The following is a 19,900-nucleotide window of genomic DNA, read 5'->3' on the forward strand; positions in this document are numbered from 1 at the left end:
CCTCCTCTGATGTTCATGCTCCCGCCCTCCTCTGTGCCTTCCATGCCCGTTTCCCCAATAAGCCTTTTGTCCTCCCGCGGGGGAAGGGTCGTTGAGGGGAGGGTACTGTCAGGGTTTTTTCCCTGCTTTGTTTGCCATGGGCTGCTGGCAGCCATTTTCTCACCTTTCTTGCCGAATCTGGTTCAGAGTGTGTGATGCTGCTCATTTCCTGCATGCCCTCTTATGGCCAGACTGTTGTACATCATCCGTGTGAGACAGGTTGTAGTCTCAGAATTGTGATTTCATCACTTATTATTTAAAGGGCCTCTGTTCAGTATGCTTTGCCCTTGCGTTGTCTCAGACCTGTTTGTGAGTTCCTGTGTATTACCTGGCTAGTATGATGTCTCTTCTGGTTCCTGATCCCTGGCTTGTTCCTGACTTTGCTGTTCTCCTTGTTCCTGATTCCGGCTCGTCTGACTACTCGCTTTGGCTCCTGACTCGGATCCTCTGACTACCAGCTCTAGTTTTGACTCCTGGCTTGTTATTTGACTTGTGGATTTTTTATAATTTTTGTTATTAATAAAGGTGTGATTATTTTTGCACTTCTTGTCTCAGTCTGATTCCTGGCACCCTTACACTGGGATAAGCATAAGGTTATCCTACCTACTAATAAATGCCTGGGATAAGCATAAGGCTATCCTATGTACTAATTACTTGCTGTGATAAGCATAAGGCTATCCTACATACTAACTAATGCCTGGGATAAACATAAGACTATCCTACATACTAATTAATGCCTGTGATAAGCACAAGGCTATCCTACGTACTAACTAATGCCTGGGATAAGCATAAGGCTATCCTACCTACTAATCAATGCCTGGGATAAGCATAAGACTATCATACATACTAATTAATTCCTGGGATAAGCATAAGGCTATCCTACGTACTAACTAATGCCTGGGATAAGCATAAGACTATCCTATGTACTAATTAATGCCTGGGATAAGCATAAGGCCATCCTATGTACTAATTAATGCCTGGGATAAGCATAAGGCTATCCTACATACTATTTAATGCCTGGGATAAGCATAAGGCTATCCTACATACTAATGAATGCCTAGGGTAAGCATAAGGCTATCCTATATATGAATTAATGCCTGGGATAAGCATACAGCTATCCAACATACTAATTAATGCCTGGGATAAGCATAAAGCTATCTTACATACTAATTAATTCCTGGGATAAGCACAAGGCTATCTTACATACTAACTAATGCTTGGGATAAGCATAAAGCTATCTTACATACTAATTAATGCCTAGGATAAGCATAAGGCTATCCTATGTACTAATTAATGCCTGGGATAAGCATAAGGCTATCCTACATACTATTTAATGCTTGGGATAAGCATAAGGCTATCCTACATACTAATTAATGCCTAGGATAAGCATAAGGCTATCCTACATACTAATTAATGCCTGGGATAAGCATAAGGCTATCCTAAATACGAATTAATGCCTGGGATATGCATAAGGCTATCCTACATACTATTTAATGCTTGGGATAAGCATAAGGCTATCCTACATACTAATTAATGCTTGGGATAAACATAAGGCTATACTACATACTAACTAATGCCTGGGATAAACTTAAGGCTATCCTACAAACTAATTAATGCTTGGGATAAGCACAAGGCTATCCTACATACTAATTAATGCCTGGGATAAGCATAAGGCTATACTACATACTAATTAATGCCTGGGATAAGCATAAGGCTATCCTACATACTAATTAAGACACGTGCACACTCAGAGCTCCTATTAAACTACCTTGGCTTGCACTTTAACAACGGAAACCAAGAGAATGAAGCAAATTGAATAATAGAAGGAAACTGTATAGTTGTTTACTATAGTATGTTCTATCTGAATCATTAGAGTTTAATATTAACGTTACTGTCCCTTTAATGCAGATATACTTACAATTTCATAATGTGACATCCTTACCATATTTGTGATTTAGTACCTTTCATTCCTAGCCTGTTGGACTAAGGATTACAGTCTATAAACTAACAAATAAATAATGGTCATCATATCATGAAATGACATATAGACAACCACTGCTTACAACATAACTACTAGAAGTCTGTTGGTACGGTTTATACTTTAAGGGTTATAGTTTAATAATGCTGTAGCTGAACCTATGTCAGGATAGGCAGTGGTTTAGAAAACACCTAGTATACCGCCTGTTATGTTTCTTTTTAGAACTGGACACCAGGGTCCTCCAGGAACATGAGGGGACCCACAAGGACACACACGGATTTACATCCCTGTCTGCTGCACCTAATGGGCTGGACTCTAATGCACCAGACAGCACCGACCTGTCTGCAGTGGGAGACATGAAGGGAATTCAGAACGTTGGTTTTATGGGAGACCCACCTCCTTATTCTCCCCCAGACCCAAAATTTGCTCATCTGCTCTATTCACCGTATCAGACCAACTTCTCAGGTCCAATGCCAGTCTTGTACCAGCCGGGACCCACAGCAAATGTGTACCCTCATCAGAACCTGCCACCAGGATCATACCCCTTCATCACTGTAAGACCAGATTAATTCTTACTATTGTCTATAACGTGTCACAGCTTTTACTGAATCTGTTACCTGATACTTTATTGTGCATAGGCTACGCTAGAGTGTTATGTGCTGATAACAAGATTTATATGGGGGTGTAAAAAGGTTTATAGGTCATTGTATTCTGGTGGAGCATTATTCCAATCCATCACAAGTGCCATGTGGTATCATTGTAGTTTTCATTTGTTTTCTTCAAACTACTCTAAACCATAAGACGAGCAGTTGTTTTATTTGCTAAAAATTATCAGATTGTGTTATAGGCAACTTCAGGGGGGTAAGGGATAACCTAGCCCCACCCCCCTACATAATGGATGCCCTCTGTGTGCCCCCAATTGTGATCATCCAACCAAGAATAGTGTATTCCGACCACCATCCAGGACACGCTCATACCTGCCCTACCATGCCCACAACACATCTGTGGCCCTACACAACCCCTTATTGTCCTTACCACAAAACACTGGTGGGAGGTATGAATATATTTATAGTAGTTTTAACCGTGTGCCCCCTATATGGAAACCACAAAACACTGGTGGGAGGTATGTATACATTTATAGTAGGTTTAACTGTGTGCCCCCTATATGGGGACCACAAAACACTGGTGGGAAGTATGTATACATTTATAGTAGGTTTAACTGTGTGCCCCCTATATGGAGACCACAAAACACTGGTGGGAGGTATGTATATATTTATAGTAGTTTTAACCGTGTGCCCCCTATATGGAAACCACAAAACACTGGTGGGAGGTATGTATACATTTATAGTAGGTTTAACTGTGTGCCCCCTATATGGAGACCACAAAACACTGGTGGGAAGTATGTATACATTTATAGTAGGTTTAACTGTGTGCCCCCTATATGGAGACCCCAAAACACTGGTGGGAGGTATGTATACATTTATAGTAGGTTTAACCTTGTGCCCCATATATGGAGACCACAAAACACTGGTGGGAGGTATGTATACATTTATAGTAGGTTTAACCATGTGCCCCCTATATGGAGGCCACAAAACACTGGTGGGAGGTATGTATACATTTATAGTAGGTTTAACTGTGTGCCCCCTATATGGAGACCACAAAACACTGGTGGGAGGTATGTATACATTTATAGTAGGTTTAACTGTGTGCCCCCTATATGGAGACCACAAAACAGTGGTGGGAGGTATATATACATTTATAGTCGGTTTAACTGTGTGCCCCCTATATGGAGACCACAAAACACTGGTGGGAGGTATGAATACATTTATAGTAGGTTTAACCGTGTGCCCCCTATATGGAGACCACAAAATACTGGTGGGAGGTATGTATACATTTATAGAAAGTTTAACCGTGTGTCCCCTATTTGGAGACCACAAAACACTGCTGGGAGGTATCTATACATTTATAGTAATTTTAACCGTGTGCCCCCTATATGGAAACCACAAAACACTGGTGGGAGGTATGTATACATTTATAGTAGGTTTAACAGTGTGCCCCCTATATGGAGACCACAAAATACTGGTGGGAGGTATGTATACATTTATAAAAGGTTTAACTAGGTGCCCCCTATTTGGAGATCACAAAACACTGGTGGGAGGTATGTATACATTTATAGTAGGTTTAACTGTGTGCCCCCTATATGGAGACCACAAAACACTGGTGGGAGGTATATATATATTTATAGTAGGTTTAACTGTGTGCCCCCTATATGGAGACCACAAAACACTGGTGGGAGGTATATATACATTTATAGTAGGTTTAACTGTGTGCCCCCTATATGGAGACCACAAAACACTGGTGGGAGGTATGTATACATTTATAGTAGGTTTAACCATGTGTCCCCTATATGGAGACCACAAAACACTGGTGGGAGGTATGTATACATTTATAGTAGATTTAACCGTGTCCCCCCGATATGGAGACCACAAAACACTGGTGGGAGGTATGTATACATTTATAGTAGATTTAACCGTGTCCCCCGATATGGAGACCACAAAACACTGATGGGAGGTATGTATACATTTATAGTAGGTTTAACTAGGTGCCCCCTATTTGGAGACCACAAAACACTGGTGGGAGGTATGTATACATTTATAGTAGGTTTAATCGTGTGCCCCCTATATGGAGACCACAAAAGACTGGTGGGAAATATGTATACATTTATAGTAGGTTTAACTGTGTGCCCCCTATATGGAGACCACAAAACACTGGTGGGAGGTATGTATACATTTATAGTAGGTTTAACTGTGTGCCCCCTATATGGAGACCACAAAACACTGGTGGGAGGTACAGTATGTATACATTGATAGTAGTTTAAACTGTTTGCCCCCTATATGGAGACCACAAAACACTGGTGGGAGGTATGTATACATTTATAATAGGTTTAACTGTGTGTCCCCTATATGGAGACCACAAAACACTGGTGGGAGGTATATATACATTTATAATAGGTTTAACTGTGTGCTCCCTATATGGAGACCACAAAACACTGGTGGGAGGTATGTATACATTTATAATAGGTTTAACTGTGTGTCCCCTATATGGAGACCACAAAACACTGGTGGGAGGTATGAATACATTTATAGTAGGTTTAACCGTGTGCCCCTATATGGAGACACCACTAATTGTGTACACAATAAAACAGGGCAAACTGGTTAGGTTTCACAAACTTTCACATTCACAACAAGCAAACTGTTTCATGCATAAAAAAAAAGGCTCCTCATAGTTTACGAGTGGAGAACAAATGAACTCTCCCGCTTGAGCATTAATTGCGCTAGAAGTAAGATTTTTGCGCTCGTCAGGTTGCACTCATATTATGAGTTGAAAGTAAACTGTTTTCACTCTCGTGCTAACCCGATGAATGAAAAATTCTGAAGTTAGACTATCACGTGCATGTTCACCTATTCCCCCATAAAAGTCAATGGAGAAAAAAAAAGTGAAAAAAAACACCTACTCTCACGCAAATCCAATCACATATTTTTATGTGAGCTAACTCGACATGAAAATATGAATATTTCTCATTCAAATGTTCTTCACATAACAGAATATGTTCTATTTATGCAGAAATAAATACTTCTATGTATGTCTGATGTTTTTTGGTACTGTATATATCTATACCAATATAGATGATTATATAAAGGTATAGATATATACAGATGCTATGTGGAGAAAATTGAAATGTGAAATATTTACAGTAAATACACAAGTGTAACACTTTATTAAAAATGAATATTGCTTTTACATGTTTTCATCTACTTAACTGCAAACGGCTTCAATGAACGTATATATATTTGTCTATATATGTATACATATGTATTTATCTGTTTATATATGTATACATATGTATTTATTGGATTATATGTGTATATATGACTGTATATACATATATACACATAGAAATACATAAACTCATATGAACACACATATCTCTACTCTATGTTAAAGCCCTTTGCCTGTATTTTTTTTCTAACACCTGAGACCTTATATGTTTGAGCCCTTATAACGTGTGTGATTTTTTTAAAATCATTTTTATTAGATAGTGTTATTATGAGTGTAACTGTACTGTGTAATGTATATTTATTAGATAGTGTTATTATGAGTGTAACTGTACTGTGTAATGTATATTTATTAGATAGTGTTATGTGTGTAACTGTACGTTGTAATGTATATTTATTAGACAGTGTTAATATGAGTGTAACTGTACTGTGTAATGTATATTTATTAGATAGTGTTATTATGAGTGTAACTGTACTGTGTAATGTATATTTATTAGATAGTGTTATTATGAGTGTAACTGTACTGTGTAATGTATATTTATTAGATAGTGTTATGTGTGTAACTGTACGTTGTAATGTATATTTATTAGACAGTGTTAATATGAGTGTAACTGTACTGTGTAATGTATATTTATTAGACAGTGTTAATATGAGTGTAACTGTACTGTGTAATGTATATTTATTAGATAGTGTTAATATGAGTGTAACTGTACTATGTAATGTATATTTATTAGATAATGTTATTATGTGTGTAACTGTACTGTGTAATGTATATTTATTAGACAGTGTTAATATGAGTGTAACTGTACTGTGTAATGTATATTTATTAGACAGTGTTAATATGAGTGTAACTGTACTGTGTAATGTATATTTATTAGATAGTGTTATTATGAGTGTAACTGTACTGTGTAATGTATATTTATTAGATAGTGTTAATATGAGTGTAACTGTACTGTGTAATGTATATTTATTAGATAGTGTTAATATGAGTGTAACTGTACTGTGTAATGTATATTTATTAGACAGTGTTAATATGAGTGTAACTGTACTGTGTAATGTATATTTATTATATAGTGTTAATATGAGTGTAACTGTACTGTGTAATGTATATTTATTAGATAGTGTTAATATGAGTGTAACTATACTATGTAATGTATATTTATTAGATAGTGTTATTATGTGTGTAACTGTACTGTGTAATGTATATTTATTAGATGGTGTTATTATGTGTGTAACTGTACTGTGCAATGTATATGTATAAGATGGTGTTATTATGAGTGTAACTGTACTGTGTAATGTATATTTATTAGACGGTGTTATTATGAGTGTAACTGTACTGTGTAATGTATATTTATTAGATGGTGTTATTATAAGTGTAACTGTACTGTGTAATGTATATTTATTAGTGTTATTATGTGTGTAACTGTACTGTGTAATGTATATTTATTAGACTGTGTTAATATGTGTGTAACTGTACTGGGTAATGTATATTTAATAGACGGTGTTATTATGTGTGTAACTGTACTGTGTAATGTATATTTATTAGATGGTGTTATGTGTGTAACTGTACTGTGCAATGTATATTTATTAGATAGTGTTAATATGAGTGTAACTGTACTATGTAATGTATATTTATTAGATAGTGTTATTATGTGTGTAACTGTACTGTGTAATGTATATTTATTAGATGGTGTTACTATGAGTGTAACTGTACTGTGTAATGTATATTTATTATCTAGTGTTATTATGAGTGTAACTGTACTGTGTAATGTATATTTATTAGATGGTGTTATGTGTGTAACTGTACTGTGTAATGTATATTTATTAGACAGTGTTAATATGAGTGTAACTGTACTATGTAATGTATTTTTATTAGATAGTGTTATTATGTGTGTAACTGTACTGTGTAATGTATATTTATTAGAAAGTGTTATTATGTGTGTAACTGTACTGTGTAATGTATATTTATTAGACTGTGTTAATATGAGTGGAACTGTACTGTGTAATGTTTATTTATTAGACAGTGTTAATATGAGTGTAACTGTACTATGTAATGTATATTTATTAAAGAGAGATTTACTAAGCGCCGCTAGAAAACAGACCTCTGGCTCTGATAGGTTGACACCTAGTTGTCAACTAACAAACGGTGAGATTACGAGTTCTGCGTTAGCCTTAAAAAGCAGCGTTAAGGGTCCTAACGCTGCTTTTTATCTAACGCTGGTATTACGAGTCAGGCAGGAAAGGGTCTACTGCTCACATTCTTTCCGCGACTCGAGGCTACCGCAAATCCCCTTACGTCAATTGCATATCCTATCTTTTCTATGGGATTTGCCTAACGCTGGTATTACGAGTCTTGGAAGAAATGAAGGGTAGTGCCTCTACCGACAAGACTCCAACCGCAAAAAAAAGTCAGTAGTTATGAGCTTTATGGGCTAATGCCAGAACATAAAGCTCTTAACTACAGTGCTACAAAGTACACTAACACCCATAAACTACCTAGGAACCCCTAAACCGAGGCCCCCCCCCACATCGCAAACCCTATAATATATTTTTTTAACCCGTAATCTTCCGACCGGACACCGCCACCACCTACATTATCCCTATTAACCCTTAATCTACTGCCCCTAACATCGCCGACACCTATATTATATTTATTAACCCCTAATCTGCCGCCCCCAATGTCGCCGCCACCTACCTACACTTATTAACCCCTAATCTGCCGACCGGACATTGCCGCCACTATAATAAATGTATTAACCCCTAAACCGCCGCACTCCCTCCTCGCAAACACTATAATAAATTGTATTAACCCCTAATCTGCCCTCCTTAACATCGCCACCACCTAGCTTCAATTATTAACCCCTAATCTCCCGACCCCAACGTCGCCGCTACTATAATAAAGTTATGAACCCCTAAACCTAAGTGTAACCCTAACCCTAACAACCCCCTAAGTTAAATATAAATTTTAATTAAACTAAATAAATTTACTATAATGAAATAAATTATTCCTATTTAAAACTAAATACTTACCTATAAAATAAACCCTAATATAGCTACAATATAACTAATAGTTACATTGTAGCTATTTTATGATTTATATTTATTTTACAGGCAACTTTGTATTTATTTTAACTAGGTACAATAGCTATTAAATAGTTAATAACTATTTAATAGCTACCTAGTTAAAATAATTACAAAATTACCTGTAAAATAAATCCTAACCTAAGTTACAATTACACCTAACACTACCCTATCAATAAATTAATTAAATAAATTAACTACAATTATCTAAAATAAAATACAATTAAATAAACTAAACTATAATACAAAAAAACACACTAAATTACAGAAAATTAAAACAAATTACAAGGTTTAAACTAATTCCACCTAATCTAAGCCCCCTAATAAAATAAAAAAGCCTCCAAAAATAATAAAATGCCCTACCCTATCCTAAATTACAAAGTAAGCAGCTCTTTTACCAGCCCTTAAAAGGGCTTTTTGTGGGGCATTGTCCCAAAGAAATCAGCTCTTTTACCTGTAAATAAAAATACAATACCCCCCCAACATTACAACCCACCACCCACATACCCCTACTCTAAAACCCACCCAAACCCCCCTTAAAAAAACCTAACACTAACCCCCTGAAGATCTCCCTACCTTGAGTCATCTTCACTCAGCCGAGCCGAATTCTTCATCCAAGCGGGGCAGAAGAGGTCCTCCATACGGTTGAAGTCTTCATCTAAGCGGGGCAGAAGAGGTCTTCCATCCGATTAAAGTGTTCATCCAAGTGGCATCTTCTATCTTCATCCATCTGGAGCGGAGCGGCAGCATCCTGAAGACCTCCGACGCGGAACATCCATCCTGGCCGACGACTGAACGACGAATGACGGTTCCTTTAAATTACGTCATCCATGATGGCGTCCCTCGAATTCCGATTGGCTGACAGGATTATATCAGCCAATCGAAATTAAGGTTGGAAAAATCTGATTGGCTGATTCAATCAGCCAATCGGATTGACCTCACATTCTATTGGCTGATTGGAACCGATTGGCTGATTGGATCAGCCAATCTGATTGATTACTATGTGTTTAATAATTTGGTGATAATAGTGTTGAAAATTAGGAAACCAATTATCTGCGGTGGGCAAATAATGGTTAACAAAAAAACGGTGTTGCAATGAACATAGTAAGATATACAGAGGGCAAGGTGAAATTCAAATAACTTGCAAAATAAAAACACAAACGGTTGGAACAGGCTAAAGTGGTGACACAAAGAAACGGTGATGTGAAATTCAATAACGCAGTGATTGTTGAAACAAAAAGATCCCTTAAAAGTCAATAAAACAATAGTGGAATCAAAAATGCAAAAAATGCAAATGTGGGTAAGCGACAGTGATTTTCTTGAGTCAAAAAATGGCTGTAAAAATGTTTAAAACAAAAAATGAAGGTAAGATCCAAAGGTGAGGGTAACTTAAAGTCAAATACAAAAGTACTTAGGAGCCCAAACGTCAGTATTAAGTGTCAATAGCAGCTTCCTTATTCAGTGTGTAAGTGTTTTCTAATCTTCTAAGACGAAAGGTTAGTGATTCATTTCAACGTTGGTTCAGGAATAGTCCTTCTGCCAAAGAGAAATAGTTAAAAGTGTATAATGTTTACAAAAGTGATAAATATCAGAATAATCCTTAACAGTCAACGCGTTTCGGTCTCACAGTGACCTTTATCAAGACTACCCACATTTGCATTTTTTGCATTTTTGAAGCCACTATTGTTTTATTGACTTTTAAGGGATCTTTTTGTTTCAACAATACTGTACTGTACTGTGTAATGTATATTTATAAGATGGTGTTATTATGTGTGTAACTGTACTGTGTAATGTATATTTATTAGATCGTGTTGTATGTGTAACTGTACTGTGTAATGTATATTTATTAGTGTTATTATGGGTGTAACTGTATTGTGTAATGTATATTTATTAGATTGTGTTATTATGTGTGTAACTGTGCATTGCAATGTATATTTATTAGATAGTGTTATTATGTGTGTAACTGTACTGTGTAATGTATATTTATTAGACAGTGTTATTATGTGTGTAACTGTACTATGTAATGTATATTTATTAGATAGTGTTATTATGAGTGTAACTGTACTGTGTAATGTATATTTATTAGATGGTGTTATTATGTGTGTAACTGTACTGTGTAATGTATATTTATTAGATAGTGTTATTATGTGTGTAACTGTACTGTGTAATGTATATTTATTAGATAGTGTTATTATGTGTGTAACTGTACTGTGTAATGTATATTTATTAGATAGTATTATTATGTGTGTAGCTGTACTGTGTAATGTATATTTATTAGATAGTGTTATTATGTGTGTAACTGTACTGTGTAATGTATATTTATTAGATAGTGTTATTATGTGTGTAACTGTACTATGTAATGTATATTTATTAGATAGTGTTATTATGTGTGTAACTGTACTGTGTAGTGTATATTTATTAGATGGTGTTATGAGTGTAACTGTACTATGTAATGTATATTTATTAGACAGTGTTATTATGTGTGTAACTGTACTGTGTAATGTATATTTATTAGATAGTGTTATTATGTGTGCAACTGTACTATGTAATGTATATTTATTAGATAGTGTTATTATGGGTGTAACTGTATTGTGTAATGTATATTTATTAGATTGTGTTATTATGTGTGTAACTGTACATTGCAATGTATATTTATTACATAGTGTTATTATATGTGTAACTGTACTGTGTAATGTATATTTATTAGACAGTGTTATTATGTGTGTAACTGTACTGTGTAATGTATATTTATTAGATGGTGTTATTATGTGTGTAACTGTACTATGTAATGCATATTTATTAGATAGTGTTATTATGTGTGCAACTGTACTGTGTAATGTATATTTATTAGACAGTGTAATTATGTGTGTAACTGTACTGTGTAATGTATATTTATTAGAAAGTGTTATGTGTGTAACTGTACTATGTAATGTATATTTATTAGACAGTGTTATGTGTGTAACTGTACTGTGTAATGTATATTTATTAGATTGTGTTATTATGTGTGTAATTGTACTATGTAATGTATATTTATTAGATAGTGTTTTGTGTGTAACTGTACTGTGTAATGTATATTTATTAGATAGTGTTATTATGTGTGTAACTGTACTGTGTAATGCATATTTATTAGATAGTGTTAATATGAGTGTAACTGTACTGTGTAATGTATATTTATTAGACAGTGTTATTATGTGTGTAACTGTACTATGTAATGTATATTTATTAGATAGTGTTATTATGTGTGTAACTGTACTGTGTAATGTATATTTATTAGATAGTGTTATTATGAGTGTAACTGTATTGTGTAATGTATATCTATTAGATAGTGTTATTATGGGTGTAACTGTATTGTGTAATGTATATTTATTAGATTGTGTTATTATTATGTGTGTAACTGTACATTGCAATGTATATTTATTAGATAGTGTTATTATGTGTGCAACTGTACTGTGTAATGTATATTTATTAGATTGTGTTATTATGTGTGTAATTGTACTATGTAATGTATATTTATTAGATAGTGTTATGTGTGTAACTGTACTGTGTAATGTATATTTATTAGATAGTGTTATTATGTGTGTAACTGTACTGTGTAATGCATATTTATTAGATAGTGTTAATATGAGTGTAACTGTACTGTGTAATGTATATTTATTAGACAGTGTTATTATGTGTGTAACTGTACTATGTAATGTATATTTATTAGATAGTGTTATTATGTGTGTAACTGTATTGTGTAATGTATATTTATTAGATAGTGTTATTATGAGTGTAACTGTATTGTGTAATGTATATCTATTAGATAGTGTTATTATGTGTGTAACTGTACTGTGTAATGTATATTTATTAGATGGTGTTATGTGTGTAACTGTACATTGCAATGTATATTTATTAGATAGTGTTATTATGTGTGCAACTGTACTGTGTAATGTATATTTATTAGACAGTGTAATGTGTGCAACTGTACTATGTAATGTATATTTATTAGATTGTGTTATTATGTGTGTAATTGTACTATGTAATGTATATTTATTAGATAGTGTTATGTGTGTAACTGTACTGTGTAATGTATATTTATTAGATAGTGTTATTATGTGTGTAACTGTACTGTGTAATGCATATTTAGTAGATAGTGTTAATATGAGTGTAACTGTACTGTGTAATGTATATTTATTAGACAGTGTTATTATGTGTGTAACTGTACTATGTAATGTATATTTATTAGATAGTGTTATTATGTGTGTAACTGTACTGTGTAATGTATATTTATTAGATAGTGTTATTATGAGTGTAACTGTATTGTGTAAGGTATATTTATTAGATAGTGTTATTATGTGTGTAACTGTACTGTGTAATGTATATTTATTAGATGGTGTTATTATGTGTGTAACTGTACATTGCAATGTATATTTATTAGATAGTGTTATTATGTGTGCAACTGTACTGTGTAATGTATATTTATTAGACAGTGTTATGTGTGTAACTGTACTATGTAATGTATATTTATTAGACAGTGTTATGTGTGTAACTGTACTATGTAATGTATATTTATTAGATTGTGTTATTATGTGTGTAATTGTACTATGTAATGTATATTTATTAGATAGTGTTATGTGTGTAACTGTACTGTGTAATGTATATTTATTAGATAGTGTTATTATGTGTGTAACTGTACTGTGTAATGCATATGTATTAGATAGTGTTAATATGAGTGTAACTGTACTGTGTAATGTATATTTATTAGATGGTGTTATTATGAGTGTAACTGTACTGTGTAATGTATATTTATTAGATAGTGTTATTATAAGTGTAACTATACTGTGTAATGTATATTTATTAGATGGTGTTATTATGTGTGTAACTGTACTGTGTAATGTATATTTATTAGATGGTGTTATTATGAGTGTAACTGTACTGTGTAATGTATATTTATTAGACGGTGTTAATATGAGTGTAACTGTACTGTGTAATGTATATTTATTAGATAGTGTTATTATAAGTGTAACTATACTGTGTATTGTATATTTATTAGATGGTGTTATTATGTGTGTAACTGTACTGTGTAATGTATATTTATTAGACAGTGTTATTATGAGTGTAACTGTACTGTGTAATGTATATTTATTAGACAGTGTTATTATGTGTGTAACTGTACTATGCAATGTATATTTATTAGATAGTGTTATTATGAGTGTAACTGTATTGTGTAAAGTATATTTATTAGACAGTGTTATTATGAGTGTAACTGCACTGTGTAATGTATATTTATTAGATCATGTTATTATGGGTGTAACTGTACTGTGTAATGTATATTTATTAGTTAGTGTTATTATGTGTGTAATTGTACTGTGTAATGTATATTTATTAGACAGTGTTAATATGAGTGTAACTGTACTGGGTAATGTATATTTATTAGAAAGTGTTATTATTTGTGTAACTGTACTGTGTAATGTATATTTATTAGATGGTTTTATGTGATTAACTTTACTATGTAATGTATATTTATTAGATGGTGTTATTATGTGTGTAACTGTACTGTGTAATGTATATTTATTAGATAGTGTTATTATGTGTGTAACTGTACTGTGTAATGCATATTTATTTGACAGGATTATTATGAGTGTAACTGTACTGTGTAATGTATATTTATTAGACAGGGTTATTCTGTGTGTAAATGTATTATGTAATGTATATTTATTAGACAGTGTTATTATGTGTGTAACTGTACTTTGTAATGTATAGTTATTAGATAGTGTTATTATATGTGTACCTGTACAATGTAATGTATATTTATTAGATGGTGTTATTATGTGTGTAACTGTACTGTGTAATGTATATTTATTAGATAGTGTTATGTGTGTAACTGTACTGTGTAATGTATATTTTTTAGATGGTGTTATGTGTGTAACTGTACTGTGTAATGTATATTTATTAGATGGTGTTATGTGTGTAACTGTACTGTGTAATGTGTTGTTATTAGATGGTGTTATTATATGTGTAACTGTACTGTGTAATGTATATTTATTAGATAGTGTTATGTGTGTAACTGTACTGCGTAATGTATATTTTTTAGATGGTGTTAATATGAGTGTAACTGTACTGTGTAATGTATATTTATTACACAGTGTTATGTGTGTAACTGTACTGTGTAATGTATATTTATTAGATGGTGTTATTATGTGTGTAAATGTACTGTGTAATGTATTGTTATTAGATGGTGTTATTATATGTGTAACTGTACTGTGTAATGTATATTTATTAGATAGTGTTATGTGTGTAACTGTACTGCGTAATGTATATTTTTTAGATGGTGTTATGTGTGTAACTGTACTGTGTAATGTATATTTATTAGATGGTGTTATTATGTGTGTAACTGTACTGTGTAATGTATTGTTATTAGATGGTGTTATTATATGTGTAACTGTACTGTGTAATGTATATTTATTAGATAGTGTTATGTGTGTAACTGTACTGCGTAATGTATATTTTTTAGATGGTGTTAATATGAGTGTAACTGTACTGTGTAATGTATATTTATTACACAGTGTTATGTGTGTAACTGTACTGTGTAATGTATATTTATTAGACAGGGTTATTATGAGTGTAACTGTACTGTGTAATGTATATTTATTAGATAGTGTTATTATGAGTAACTGTACTGTGTAATGTATATTTATTAGATGGTGTTATTATGTGTGTAACTGTATTGTGTGATGTATATTTATTAGACAGTGTTATGAGTGTAACTGTACTGTGTAGTGTATATTTATTAGATATTGTTATTATGTGTGTAACTGTACTATGTAATGTATATCTATTAGACAGTTTTAATATAAGTGTAACTGTATGTTTTAATGTATATCTATTAGATAGTGTTATGTGTGTAACTGTACTGTGTATTGTATATTTGTTAGACAGTGTTATATGTATAACTGTACTGTGTAAAGTATATTTATTAGATAGAGTTATTATGAGTGTAACTGTATTGTGTAAAGTATATTTATTAGACAGTGTTATTATGAGTGTAACTGTACTGTGTAATGTATATTTATTAGACAGTGTTATATGTATAACTGTACTGTGTAATGTATATGTATTAGACAGTGTTATTATGAGTGTAACTGTACTGTGTAATGTATATTTATTAGACAGTGTTATATGTATAACTGTGCTGTGTAATGTATATGTATTAGATAGTGTTATTATGAGTGTAACTGTACTGTATAATGTATATTTATTAGATAGTGTTATTATGTGTGTAACTGTACTGTGTAATGTATATTAATAGACAGTGTTATTATGTGTGTAACTGTACTATGTAATGTATATTTATTAGACAGTGTTATTATGTGTGTAACTATACTGTGTAATGTATATTTATTAGACAGTGTTATTATGTGTGTAACGGTACTGTGTAATGTATATTTATTAGACAGTGTTATATGTATAACTGTACTGTGTGTAATGTATATTTATTAGATAGTGTTATTATGAGTGTAACTGTACTGTGTAATGTATATTTATTAGATGGTGTTATGAGTAACTGTACTATGTAATGTATATTTATTAGATGGTGTTATTATGAGTGTAACTGTACTGTGTAATGTATATTTATTAGATAGTGTTATTATGAGTGTAACTGTACTGTATAATGTATATTTATTAGATGGTGTTATGAGTGTAACTGTACTATGTAATGTATATTTATTAGATGGTGTTATTATGAGTGTAACTGTACTGTATAATGTATATTTATTAGATAGTGTTATTATGAGTGTAACTGTACTGTGTAATGTATATTTATTAGACAGTATTATTATGTGTGTAACTGTACTGTGTAATGTATATTTATTAGATGGTGTTATTATGAGTGTAACTGTACTGTGTAATGTATATCTATTAGATGGTGTTATTATGTGTGTAACTGTACTATGTAATGTATATTTATTAGCTGGTGTTATTATGTGTGTAACTGTACTGTGTAATGTATATTTATTAGATGGTGTTATTATGTGTGTAACTGTACTGTGTAATGTATATTTATTAGATAATGTTATTATTTGTGTAACTGTACTGTGTAATGTTTATTTATTAGATAATGTTATCATGGGTGTAACTATACTGTAAGGAATACAGGATAGCGCCAAAGATAAAAGGACCAGGCTGTCACTAATGATTAACCCCTTCTAAAATAATCTAAATGATAAATGCAAAATGTTAGTGAGTGACAGCGCTAAAAAGCATAGGTCAAAAAGTTTCTTATATATTCAGTGAGTTATTTGTAATATATGGTAGGTATAAATCTGTGATCCTATACGAAAGCAAATATGTGTTTGCTGGCAGTAAAGAAAATTAAAAAATGTAGAGCACTCTAGTGCGGTCAAATAAAAAATGTTTATCCAAATAGCATATATATTAGGTAGATACAAATCTGTGATATATAAAAGCAAATATGTGTATGCTGGCGATAAAAAAAATAAGTATATAACACTCAAGTGTGATCAGATAAAAATAGCATATATTTAAAAACACATATTTTCACAAACATACATAAGGGACGTCTCCCTTCAATTATAACAATGTAGCTAAAATGCCTATTATCAGGGAAAGTGGGCCATGATCTGCGCTCCTTTAATAGGACTCTTATCTCAAAAATGTTTTTTAACAACAGAAAAGTAGGAAAATAGGATATGAGTCCCAGCGGTTTCCAAATAATGTGGGGAACTGATTTATTAAGGCAGTTTATATAGGTGTAAATATAGTTAATAAGGTACCTTATTAATGCAGAGTTTCCTTTAAGCAGTGTTACATTAAGCTTTTAACGAAAAAAAGAGATATATCTTCAGCTAGGGTGATATTTCTTCTCTGCTTCCAAACAGCGATCTGTTTGGAGCGTATATCAGCTAGCTCCCAGTGGTGCAGAGATGGAAGATTTGCCTTATTTTCAGTGTTTCCTTTAAACAGCATTGTGTTAAGCTTTTAACAAAAAGACAAAGATGGTAAACCTTCAGCTGAGATGATATTTCTTCCCTGCTTCCAAGCAGCGATCTGTTTGAAGTGTATATCAGCTAGCTCCCAGTGGTGCAGAGATGAAAGTTTTACCTTCACAGAAATATGAACATCATTCAAATGGATGCAATTGTGAATATACCTTCTAGGCATTCTATTTCACAGTCTTTGGTAATGGAAGCAACAGGCGACAGTGTAACAACTGTATGTGCAAATGTAGCACTCTGTGAATGGTGGTCTTCAGATCAAAGATGTATACCAGTAGTAGTGGTGTTATCGTTCATACAGCAATTCCTGAACGATACTTGGAGAGCTGGATGCTCAGTTCATGGTAATGAGGCTGTTTAGCAAACAGCTAAACATTTGGATTCCAAAATTAGTAGTAAAAGCTTACTGTGATGCAATCAGTAGTTCAGAGCAAAGTTAGGATTAGTCCTGGTCAACGCGTTTTGCCCCTGTAGGGCTTTATCAAGACATATGATATCAAACCAAACTTTGCTCTATATAAAGGGATTATTTGGTCATTTTTCAAATTGACTTCAGCTGGAATTGAAATGAAGTTAGATACTCCATTTTGGATACTGGTAACATTTTGTATCAGGCATTGTATTGTGGGGCATTGAAACTATCTTTTGAGTGTATCTTTTATAGTATCATGAAAAGTTAATACATAGCTAAATAACAAACTAACAATCTAGTTCATATTCACCTAAAACAACATAATATAAAATCAAAAGTTAATTCGCTAAATAACAAACAGACAATTTTAATACATATTCGCCTAAAAGTTAAAATATAAAGGTTAAAATGTATTTGGGATAGTGTGAGTGATTTTAAAATTGTTGTTAATCGATTTTTTTTGACAAATACTTCAGCATGTGAGGCTTTTTTTTGTTTTGTTTTTTAAATGTCAAAGATATATATATATTTTTTTTTATTTAAAATGTCAAAGATATAAGAGTGAGATATAAATAGAGATAAAATAGGGTATTCAGGAGTATTGCTTATTAGTGAAATTCAACTATAAAGAAAGAGTTATATTCCAAAATATATATCTCTATATTTGGGAAAGTGTATGTTTAAAGACATTAAACCTCTTATTTGTAGGGTAATAATTCCTTTAAAACAATAAAATATATGACACTCATCACCCAAATCAAAGAGAGCACCAGTATTTTAGAAATAAGAACACCAGAGAATATCAGTCAGATCACGGGTATAATCAAAGAAGATATACTAATAACCATTCTTCTAACCATGAACAAGAACGTCATTACTATAGATTTAATCCTAGATATGAAGATGCAGAAGTTAATTGGAAGGTCAGAACCCATAATAGATTCCAAATGTTAGATGAAGAAAAATTGCCCTGATAGTGAGAATTATTTTTTAGAGTTGAGCCCTCAGAGACCAAAACCACCCATAGATCTAGAACAACAAGACTCACGCAGAAAAAGAACAAGAGAGGGAAATGAGGAGGGAGAAAGGAAAACATTGAGATAAAATCGAATGGTATTTTCAATTTAAGCAGTAAAACACTCAGCAAAGATGAAGAGAGAATTCTAAACCTAGGTTTAAGTTACGCCCCCTCCACAAGACTAAATAAATTTAATACTCACATTCATGTGAGTCAGTTTATAAGAAAGCTCACGTTAAAAAGATTCTTTATTAAGAATCTTATTGAGAGAAATTATACTGAAATTAATCAACAAAAAAACCCAACAGACTAAATTTAGACATTCAGAACTTAAATGTAAATCTAAGTTTTACCCAGTAAATGATAAAGGCCGAAACCTTGAATTATTTGAAAAATTAGTTCAAAAAGATATAAAAAAATCTAATTTTAAAAATAAAAATAAGATATCCAACAATCTCACTCAGCGTGAAAGATCAGTATTAAAAGGTTTACAAGAGAACAAAGATTTGGTTATAAAACCAGCAGATAAGGGAGGAGGGG

At 32.6% G+C, this 19,900-nt stretch overlaps 1 protein-coding gene across 1 annotated transcript in view; it reads left to right on the forward strand.

Moving 5' to 3' along the window:
• The window catches only part of PRRT1B (proline rich transmembrane protein 1B), a 169,459-nt gene that overhangs the window by 48,351 nt on the left and 101,208 nt on the right, over window positions 1-19,900 (forward strand). Inside the window, exon 2 of the mRNA XM_053696240.1 lies at window positions 2,240-2,571. Coding sequence (XP_053552215.1) covers window positions 2,240-2,571 — 332 coding nt within the window. The remainder of the gene's footprint in view (window positions 1-2,239; window positions 2,572-19,900) is intronic.

The sequence above is a fragment of the Bombina bombina genome, chromosome 12, assembly GCF_027579735.1.
Source record: "Bombina bombina isolate aBomBom1 chromosome 12, aBomBom1.pri, whole genome shotgun sequence".
NCBI classification, from domain to species: Eukaryota; Metazoa; Chordata; class Amphibia; order Anura; family Bombinatoridae; genus Bombina; species Bombina bombina.